This window comes from Trifolium pratense, linkage group LG2 (assembly GCF_020283565.1).
Source record: "Trifolium pratense cultivar HEN17-A07 linkage group LG2, ARS_RC_1.1, whole genome shotgun sequence".
Lineage (NCBI taxonomy): Eukaryota > Viridiplantae > Streptophyta > Magnoliopsida > Fabales > Fabaceae > Trifolium > Trifolium pratense.
The window spans coordinates 1,283,673-1,295,596 of NC_060060.1; the positions used below are offsets into that span (position 1 = coordinate 1,283,673).

The 11,924-nt window shown below is 33.1% G+C and overlaps 1 protein-coding gene across 1 annotated transcript; it reads left to right on the forward strand.

Moving 5' to 3' along the window:
* On the forward strand, positions 1-2,394 carry LOC123909133 (subtilisin-like protease SBT1.7). The gene has a single exon (XM_045959903.1). The coding sequence runs from the start codon at positions 1-3 to the stop codon at positions 2,392-2,394; it is 2,394 nt and encodes a 797-aa protein (XP_045815859.1).
* The last annotated feature ends 9,530 nt before the right edge of the window (positions 2,395-11,924 follow it).

Genomic DNA, 11,924 nt, shown 5'->3' on the forward strand with positions numbered 1-11,924 from the left:
ATGTATTCAAGCACACCCCTATATAAAACAAAATTCTCTACTACATTTCTTACACAATCTCATCTCATTCACCGCATACAAAGAAACCTATCTAACATGGAAACACTTAAGAAACATCTCATTGTAACTCTTTTTGTGATTTTGGTCATGAGCAATGTGTCTCTAACAAGATCAAAGAAGAGTGAGAATGAGAAGATTAGTTACATAGTACATGTTGCCAAATCCAAAATGCCAGCAAGCTTCGATCACCATTCAATCTGGTATGAATCAATTCTTAAGTCGGTATCCGAGTCAGCAGAAATGCTCTACACTTATAATAATGCAATTAATGGATTCTCAACAAGTTTGACAGTTGAAGAACTTCAGTCACTAAAGACCCAAGTTGGGATTCTAAAGGTGACACTAGATAGAAAATACAAACTTTTCACAACTCGAACACCTAAATTCCTTGGGATCGATAAAATATATCGTACATTTCCCACAACAAACAAAAGTAGTGATATAATTGTGGGACTCCTCGACACAGGTGTATGGCCTGAAAGCAAGAGCTTCGATGATACTGGATACGGGCCAATTCCCAGGACTTGGAAAGGAAAATGTGAAATAGGTATCAATTTCACGGCCTCAAATTGTAATAAGAAATTGATTGGTGCGAGGTTCTATGCAAAGGGATTCGAGGCATCTGTTGGTTTGATTAATGAAACCATCGAGTCTAGGTCCCCTCGAGATGATCATGGACATGGAACCCATACAGCGAGCACAGCTGTAGGATCTCCAGTGGGGAATGCAAATTTTTTCGGCTACGCCAATGGGACAGCACGTGGGATGGCTGTTGGGGCTAGAGTTGCTATCTATAAGGTTTGTTGGGGAGGATGTTTTGCTTCTGATATATTGGCTGCAATTGATCAAGCAATTGTCGACAAAGTCAATATTCTTTCTTTGTCTTTAGGAAGTGGCCCAAAGCAATATTTTGATGACAACATTGCAATTGGAGCCTTTGCAGCAATGGAACATGGGATTCTCGTTTCATGTGCTGCAGGAAACAATGGTCCTTTCCGTTCAACTGTCACAAATATAGCACCTTGGATTACCACTGTAGGTTCTGGCACACTCGATCGAGATTTTCCAGTATATGTTCGTCTTGGAAATAGAAAAAAATACTTTGGTGCAACCTTTTCTAATGTTAGTTCTTTTCCCAATACTCTATTGCCATTCATATATGCTGGAAATGCAAGCAATGATGAAGGAAAAGGTCTTGGTACATGTCTTCCAGGCAGCTTAAATTCAGAGAAGGTATCCGGAAAGATTGTGTTGTGTGATCGTGGAGAGATTTCAAGAATTGAGAAAGGAAATATAGTAAAATCCGTTGGTGGTTTGGGTATGGTACTAGCTAACACTATGGAAAACGGAGAAGAAACGGTGGCAGATGCCTACTTTATGCCAGCAATTAATGTGGGCTATAAAGATGGTGAAGCTATCAAAAAATACTTATTTTCTAATCCAAAACCGATGGGTAAAATTGTGTTTCGGGGAACAAGGATTGGGGTTAAGCCGTCGCCTGTTGTTGCAAAGTTAAGCTCACGAGGCCCCAATTCAATAACCCCGCAAATATTGAAGCCTGATTTAATTGCACCAGGTATTAAAATCTTAGCAGCATATACAGGGAATGTGAGTCCCACATATTTGGTTTCAGATCCTAGGCGCGTAGATTTCTACCTTTTGTCAGGCACATCAATGGCATGCCCTCATGTAAGCGGATTAGCGGCTTTGATCAAGTCAGTTCATCCAGAATGGAGCCCAGCTGCCATTCGATCTGCATTAATGACAACAGCATATACAACTTACAAGAACAATCAAACATTATTGGATGAGGCAAGCAAAAATCCAGCAACTCCATTTGATTTTGGTGCTGGACACGTCAACCCTATTTCCGCACTAAATCCTGGACTTGTCTATGATTTGACAGTGGATGATTATTTGAGCTTTCTATGTGCATTGAACTACTCAAATGCTAATATTGAAATCGTGGCGAGGAGAAAGTACACATGCGACCCAAAGAAACAATACAGTATAACAGACCTTAATTACCCTTCGTTTGTTGTGGTATTCGAGGGCGGACATAGTGTAGAGGAGATTAAATATACGCGAACTCTTACCAATGTGGGTTCTGCAAGAACATACAAGGTATCTGTTAAGTCGGATGCTCCATCTGTTAAGATCTCAGTTGAACCAGAAGTGTTAAGTTTCAAGAGAAATGAGAAAAAATTATACACAGTGACATTTACGACATCTGGTTCGAAACCAAATGGTACTCAAAGTTTTGGAAGGTTGGAATGGTCTAATGGAAAAATTGTTGTTAAAAGTCCTATAGCGTTTATTTGGAAATTAAACTGAATGTTCTAAGAATGTTTCAGTATTATGATTATATAATAATAAAGTATAAAAAAACATTATGTTTTTATACACTTGGAGTTTAATGAAAGATGTTTGGTAAAATATTTTACTTTTCTTTTGTAGGGCATGAATATGCAGTTTATTTATTATTAATTAAAATAATAAATCAAACAAGTACTGTTTTAAAATATTTAAAATATTTATAAGATTTATTAAGAAGAATTATTGAAATATAATTTTTCATAAATAAATTGTGAGCACTATTTTAACTTTCCAAACAAATTCTCATATGCATCGACACTACCTCCTCAAGCTCTCCACAGTGTACCGTCGTAATCATTGGTTACCTTCAAAACATATCTTCAACCAAAACATATCTTCAACACCAAACAATTCCTTGAAAAAAAAAAAACTCCCAAAAATAGTATTTATCCTTTCTTCACAATTCAATTGCAAAGCAGCAAAACCAAGACCCGCCATATCCACTTGCAATTCAAAATTCAAAAGAAAGACTCTTATACGTGGGATGGGACAGGGTTTCTCCGGTGGAATTATCACTGGAAAGATTTCAGTGTTAATCCTCACCCTTCATAATTTTAGAGATAATTAAAATTATATATGATGAAAATAAATGAGTGGATGGGATGTGATCGAACGGTAACGTCAATTGAGGGGATCCCCTACCCTTATATGTGATTGGTTTAGAGTCTTTAGCAACGGTGGATAAAATTCACAAAATCAATCTTACTCAACCGACAACTGATCATAAGCATTTTTCTTAGTATGGAACCAATAATAGGGATGACAACGGGTGCCCTCGGGTGCGGATTTTACAATACCTAAACTAACATCCGAAATCACCACTCGAACCCAAACGCAATGGATGTTCGGGTGGCAAAACGAAACTCACACCCACACCCATTGGGTTTGGGTTTTTCCACCCAAACCCGCAACACATTTTGTCCAACTTTGCAAATTTAAGTAAAACAAGGTCTGTCAAGCCAATCAGTTAGCAAAACATATTGTAGATTTAAGCAAAAACAAGGGAATTAAAACATATTGTCAATCATTTAGCAAAATATATGTTGTAAATTTAAGCAAAACATATTGTCATTGATGAGAATTAAAGCAAAACATGGTCTGCCAACTGAAAATGCAAAGTATAGGTAACTTAACATATATTCGGGTGGATGTTCGGGTCTCGGGTGTGAGTATTTTCCTCAAACTCAAATCCAGTCAACTCGGGGTTTGCTCATTGACTTGGATTTTGGTTCAGGTCGGTCTCTTGGGTTTGTATTTTCCTGTCATCCCTTATCACTAGAATAACATTCGCAATTTTTTTAGAATTCAACGGCGGAAACAACAAAAAGTTCACGATAATCACGAAGGACCGAATCATACTATTGATCTCATGTTAGCAATAGAGATTGCCAAACAAAAGAGACTAGAGTTTCTAGTAGAATGAGAAAAGCTTGTGAGTACAATAATTATTCTTACAATATATTGTACATAAAAAACTAATCGACCCTAACCCGAATTATAACAAATCAAAGGCCCAATAATATAAGTTCAAACTATTTTTTTTCTCCAAGTAATCTAATGGTTAGAAAATTCACCTTAAAGGTGAATAAATAGAGTGTCTCGGGTTCGAACTCTGACTCCTACACATATAGTACGATGTCTCTACCAACTAAGCTAATAAGCTCACTACACATATAAGAATTAAAATATAGACATGATATATTATATGAAATTAGAACACTTACTTGATAAGGTGAAATCGTTACCGGAAGTGTCAATATCAGAAATCACTGATATGTTAAACTAGGGTCTTCCTTTGCCTATCACATGCTCCAGTCTTTGAGGTCTTTGATGGGGAAAACCACAAATGAGCATACTGTTGTTTTTCTCTGTGTGACGGCAAAGGGGACCTAGCCAACCTTATAAAAGATTTCAACCCTAGTACCACCCATCATGGACCCTAGAGGTTGGGCCTACACTTTGTTTCTACACGAATCAGAATTAGTGTTCAAAGCCCATTATTACTGATCACACTTATTGGGCTTAAGCATCATCAAATGGATCACAACAACATCAACCCGTTTTTATTAAAACCAAAACCCCACAATTGATTGCAACCCACTAAATATTATAAAACATTCTAACATTCTCCCACTTGGGCAAAATCAATTGTGTATATTTAATTTAAATAAAACATTTTGAAAACGACTCTCGGGTTGATAACATATTTTAACGTGGCCACATTGATCCCAAAATGCAACATCTAATTAAGACTCCGCCCAACAAAAGTTAAATGATATGGAATCATAGCAGTAATTATATCATTAGCGATACAACACCTTCCATGGTTACAAATACCACCAAACTCCGTCGACTAGTCATTTGTGTAGAGTGTAGCGAGAAAATGATATGTCTGTGATCTCAACCATACTATCATTTTCTTCGTCAGTCCTCAATTTCTCTCAAATGCCTTAAAGCCAGAGAAATTCTATGGTCCATAAGATACCACAAGTCTAAGCTCCCAAATGATGTTTGACTACCGCGGTATAATGATCTAATCAACATCGAGCTCCAATATTTTAGACATAATTTCTCTCAAATGCATCATAGCCAGAGAAATTACATGGTTCTTAAGATACCATAATGCCTCAGCTCCAAAATAGTGTTGATCACCGGCTAAGTGATCCCGACAACACTGAGCTTAAATTTATTTATGTTTACACAAAATGCCTCAGCTCCAAAATAGTGTTGATCACCGGCATAGTGATCCCAACAACACTGAGCTATAATATATTTATATCTGATAAAAATAATTTCAACAAACCAAATTCACAAACATTATAAATATAATATAATGCCAAGAATCATGCACATTACAAAATTCATATCATATCTTGTTATGGATCCACATTATCTGTAAAACTTGATTTCCATAAAGGAAACTTATAATAATAATAATAATTATTATTAGTAACCAAATCCAAATAAAATAGTAATAACTACTGATCCAAAATTAAGGCAAAATATGGATCTCCGTGATTTATTAAGGAAACAATTTCACACTTGTGGGAGAGACCAAGGTGTGACCACTACACCAGTGTCATAAAAATTAAAAAATAGAAATAAAGGAATATTTACAAAACATTTCACACTTGTGGTTTATCATTGTATCGCAGCAACAACAAACAAACCAAAGACATGTATGTATATAAACAGAATTAGTACCCATGTATATATGAAACAGAAAAATAAAAAGAAAGCCTTTTGAATCCATGGGGTCATATGACTTCAGCACCAGAGGCCAAACCTCATCATATAATATAATAAACAATAATAACAAATTGACAATCTATTTAATTTTATCATTCAAAAATCCAGAGATAATTATGAATTTAAATTGCTTAACAAAATTATAGTTGCAAACACAGTAACAAAATTTGCAATCTTCTAGAACACCGAGTATAGAAATCGCCAAGTCTGAATAATGAAATTCATAACCAAATTTTGGCAACTAAAACCAAATAGCTTAATTAAGTTTACGTGCTCCGATTCTACAACCCTGAATGCATTCAGGTAACATGATTCATATCTTTTAAACAAATAAATACAAACCTGAATACATGGTTTCAATAATATCTCTACCACAAATTTATATAGCTTAAATCCATTAAATATTGACCACTTACAATATCTCACACGTGAGTACAGAGGTCGATTTGTTGAAGCAACAATCATTGGATCGGATCAACATACAGAATATGATTAGCAAACAATAGTCTAAAACAATTTGAGCCAGAAAACCTCGTATATATATATAACTTTTGATCTGCTTGATCAAGGTTTCCGGTTTATAAAAAAGACACAAAATAATTTCAACATTATTATAAATGAGTTAATATTAAATTTAAACTCTCACTAATCAAGCATATCAAAAGAATCTTAATTATTTGTCACTTACTCAAATGTTATTTTCAAACTCCCACTAATCAAGCATATGAAAAGAATCTTAATTATCGATCACTTACTCAAAAGTTCTTTTCAAACTCCCACTAATCAAACATATTAAAGGAACTCACAATGTCCATGTTTGCAATGTTACTCTTGAAAACAACGGACCTAAGTCTCTTGATTAAGGGATCAACTAATATAAAATTTCAACAAGATCAATGTGACAATCAAGTAGTCAATTCTCTCCCACTTACCCAAATGATCCTTTTATTCAGGTATTCTCCAAATCTTGCTTCCATTTCTTATTTTATGATGTTCAAAATTTTGATGGAAGCATAACAATTATATGTGAAGAAATTCATACTTAAATCAAAAACCAGAATGCATTAGTATTATCATAAGAGGTCAATATAATAGTGCAATCACCTTTGGGCAGAATGCACAAACTAAGGTTAATGTCTCAGTCAAAACCTCATGAGTCAATTATCTTAAGGACAAGATATAGCTCAAAATCAAGAAGCTATCACAACGAGGCCAATATAATAGTACAATCACCTTTGGACAGAATGTACAAACTAAGGTCAAATCCTCAGTCAAAACCTCAGATGAGTTAATCAATGAGTATACATTGAACTTTGAAATTTGTCACCTTTAGGCAGGCAAATTCCTCCGTTCAATACATCCGCCAATAACTTCATCTTAAATTAATTTTTAATTATAACATATAATCATCACCTTTGGGCAGAAAATCATATATCACAATTAAAAACATTCCTCAAACTACAAAGAAAATTTCATCAATCAACATAAGCGGTCCCACTTTGATGGTAATGGCCTATACCAACACACGAAATATCTTGCATAGGAATCAATAATTAAAGACATTCCTCAAACTACAAAGAGAATTTCATCAAATCAATAATATAAGCGGTTCCACTTTGATGGTAACGGCTATATCAATGCATGAAATCTCTTGCATAGGAATCATTATCTCTTGTCTCTTATCAAAATACGACTCAGTAAAAATATGCATCATTTAAATGCATCTAAACTGGTCACTAATTATTTTAATTTGCATTCTCAACATGTTTTGATTCATTCAATGCGGTAAAATTTTTATTTGAGGGAGAGAGATCATTACTGTTAAACAGTCAACTCATAAGAGATCATTACTGTGAAACAGTCCACTCATAATATAATAATTAAATAATTTACGCAGCGGAAAAAATAAAATAAGAGACTTCCACTTTTATATTATTGAGGATATAAAGCAAATTGTCCTGAACTTTTATAAATATCATAGGACCATGTTTCCTCAATTTAAGTCTCCATACACATTTATAGATAATTGACATGTAAATATCTCCCACTTGATAGAGAATTATAGTTGAATTATCAATCCAAAAGTATTAAAATATTTAAACAAATATTCAACTATTTTCTCTATCACACAATGAACATGTCAAGTAATAGAATACCATAATAATGGGGAGAATTGCAATCCACTTTAAAAAGTTTTAAAATGAATAATATATTGCATTTAATCCAGAATAGAACTCTCAAAATTGTAAACATAAATACTCCCACTCAATAGAGTAAAATTTCAAAATTGGAGTATATAGCAAGAAATTAATTGATGATCATATAGAGAGTTTCTAATTTTTAAAGTATTCTGGAAAATAATAACACTTTTATATATAATTGCTCATTTATTATTTCAAAAGGAGTAGATAATATTGAAAACAAATTTCTCCTTGTATGCAATTATATAATAAGTCACAAGAGGATAAATAACTGCATAACTAACCTCCAAAAGTGTGACTTTTCCATCCTTGCAAATAGAGTCGATGAGCATTAATGACTTTCATCCTTGTACCACTCTTTGACGGCATCATCTCAGACAATTCATAAATCAACAACAAAGCGTTATATCATCGTAATAAATAAAAGAACTCTAATAATAAATCAATGGAAGGATAATTCAATTTCAGTTGCCTTCAAAATTGCTCAAAAGATTAATTTCAATCATTGTTTACAAGTGAACATGTGAATTACAACCACACTTCTTTAATCATCACACATATGCGATGTTTATCAAATTAAAAGAGATCATTTTGTAAACTAGATGATTCCTTCTATAGGAAACTTTAAATAAGAGCAAAGAAACATATAATGGAGTGCCATGAATAATACAGCAGCCTAATAAAAATAAAAACTAAAAATTTCTTTCGGCTTGCAAGGCTTCCAAATAAGATGGCTGCATGATGAATTGATGATTAACAGAAGCATGATATCGAATGGAATCTCTATCACGCGCAAAATATATACATATTCATTGACCAATTAATTATTTTCGTTCCACTCAATTTTGACTCTTTAAATAAATAAGTTTGGAACAATTTTTTTTTTTTTTTTTTTTATAGCATGCAAATCTCAAAAAACAATAAAGGGCCGCAACTCGTATTAACAAAGAGAGTAGCAAAGCAAGCAAATCATCAACCAAAAAGCCATCAAAATAAAAATGAGTTTAATTGTTGTGCACCGTCGGTGTAAATTTTTTTTACACATGCATCCAATGATGCTTTGCCACATCATTTAATGAATGTGACACGTCACGTGTTTTTAATTACCATACATGATGTGTCGGTATATTATTGGACGCATGTGCAAAATAACTTTACACCGACGGTGCATATAAATTAAATTCAATAAAAATTACCATCACATAATTATCATACTAATCTGGCATATACATAGCCTAATGCACAAGACTTGATTCTATCCAAGATCAACCTCAAACAAAAATTAATCCTTGAAAACAAACTTTCAAGTGAAACCCATAAGCACCAATCGATTAACGGAACAAAAGAAACCCGATAAAAATCTTAGATTTGAAACCAAACTATCAAATTCAAAATGATCTCATTCCCAAAACCAAGAATATGATATTAATATCAAATAAATATTCTTGAATTGAATCTATAAAAATATTTTGGGTATAAATAAAATATCAAATCACTTATTATAGAATGAAATCAAGTCAATCCCTTAATATCTCACTAGTAATGGCACACAATCAGTGGGTACCAAAAGAAATAATTCTTCACCCAAATTTTCTTAAATCAGATTGCATAATCCACATACTTTTTTTTTTTTTTTTTTTTTACTTAAATTAATTCTCCTAAACAGAACGACGCAAAATAATATTACGATATCAATTGGAAACATTTAGATATATCATAGGTGGTCCAAAAGATCGGTGTAACCCACTAATTGATTTCCAAAATATCATAGGATGATAAAAGCCAAAACAAAGTGATTTCATAACAGCCAAAATACCATAGCATACTAATTTGTTTTCTATGGCTTTGAGAATGGAAACTGAAATCGAAATTGCAAACATTGGAACAAGCACAGATTTGGGGTATCACTTTAATCTAGAAGTCGGTTACCGTAATTTCATATTCAAACACAAAACATTAAAATATTTGCCTAAGCTTACATCCAAACATGGCTTCACTGTGAGACAAATAATAAAATAAAGCTTCACCAATTGAAACAAATAAAGCATTGTACTGTTTCAAACAATTTTATTTTTATGCCATCAAAATTCGATTGGATTATTGATAAAGTTCATATGATGGCACTAGCGGAAAACAATAGAAAATCGTAGCAATAGGGAAAAACAATTTGAGCCATAAAACTCTATATATACATTAATCGCACAAACCCCAAATTAAAGTACTTCAGAAAAATTGATCGCATATTACCCACCATGGAAACCAATTTGCCAAAAGATTAACAATAGCCATGAAACAAGAAATTATTTTTACATAAAGCTATGGTTATGTTATGTTTCAAATATATGAAAGTGATCGGCAGGAAAAACAAATATAGCCGTACAAAATTTCTCAATTGATTAAACATGGCTATGATTCACACTAAAAGAATTAGGGTTCTAAATCATATAATAGTGGCTCTGATACCACATATAAGAATTAAAATATAGACATGATATATTATATGAAATTAGAACACTTACTTGATAAGGTGAAATCGTTACCGGAAGTGTCAATATCAGAAATCACTGATATGTTAAACTAGGGTCTTCCTTTGCCTATCACATGCTCCCGTCTTTGAGGTTTTTGATGGGGAAAACCACAAATGAGCATACTGTTGTTTTTCTCTGTGTGACGGCAAAGGGGACCTAGCCAACCTTATAAAAGATTTCAACCCTAGTACCACCCATCATGGACCCTAGAGGTTGGGCCTACACTTTGTTTCTACACGAATCAGAATTAGTGTTCAAAGCCCATTATTACTGATCACACTTATTGGGCTTAAGCATCATCAAATGGATCACAACAACATCAACCCGTTTTTATTAAAACCAAAACCCCACAATTGATTGCAACCCACTAAATATTATAAAACATTCTAACAGTTCGGGTCTCGGGTGTGAGTATTTTCCTCAAACTCAAATCCAGTCAACTCGGGGTTTGCTCATTGACTTGGATTTTGGTTCAGGTCGGTCTCTTGGGTTTGTATTTTCCTGTCATCCCTTATCACTAGAATAACATTCGCAATTTTTTTAGAATTCAACGGCGGAAACAATAAAAAGTTCACGATAATCACGAAGGACCGAATCATACTATTGATCTCATGTTAGCAATAGAGATTGCCAAACAAAAGAGACTAGAGTTTCTAGTAGAATGAGAAAAGCTTGTGAGTACAATAATTATTCTTACAATATGTTGTACATAAAAAACTAATCGACCCTAACCCGAATTATAACAAATCAAAGGCCCAATAATATAAGTTCAAACTATTTTTTTTCTCCAAGTAATCTAATGGTTAGAAAATTCACCTTAAAGGTGAATAAATAGAGTGTCTCGGGTTCGAACTCTGACTCCTACACATATAGTACGATGTCTCTACCAACTAAGCTAATAAGCTCACTGGAAAAATCCAAACTATTATCTAACAACTATTACCTGGAATATTTGGCATTTAAGAAATAACATTATGTTTAGAGAAGTCGCCAACTTTCTAGTGATCCTATCGTGGATGTGTAAGAAGTTTATAAAAAATGATAAATAAATTGAAAGACGATAACATCTTCATTATACAAATTTAAAAGATACAATCGTCAGTATAAATAATAAATTAATTTTACACTTACAACTAATAAAAATAATTAAACATTTTATGTCATAAAAAAATAACGTGAAATGGGATTACAAGAAAACGTAGTTGTTATTAATGTTAACAATGTAACATTATTTTACTCCATATATATTGGTGCATATTTTTTCCTCCCATTATATTACATCACATAATATTAGACTATAGAATAAGTTGCTTAAAAAAAATATGTGATTTACAAAATCAGTTGTAAAATGAATGAATCCCAACAACATATAAAAAAAATTAAAAAAAAAAAAGGAAGGGTTCAAGAAAAAAAAAAGGAGAAAAATCCTAAACAATACGAATGCATCCAAACGAAGCCTTCAAAACACTCATAATCGATCCTTGACGTTGCAACGGTCGGACCATTTCCC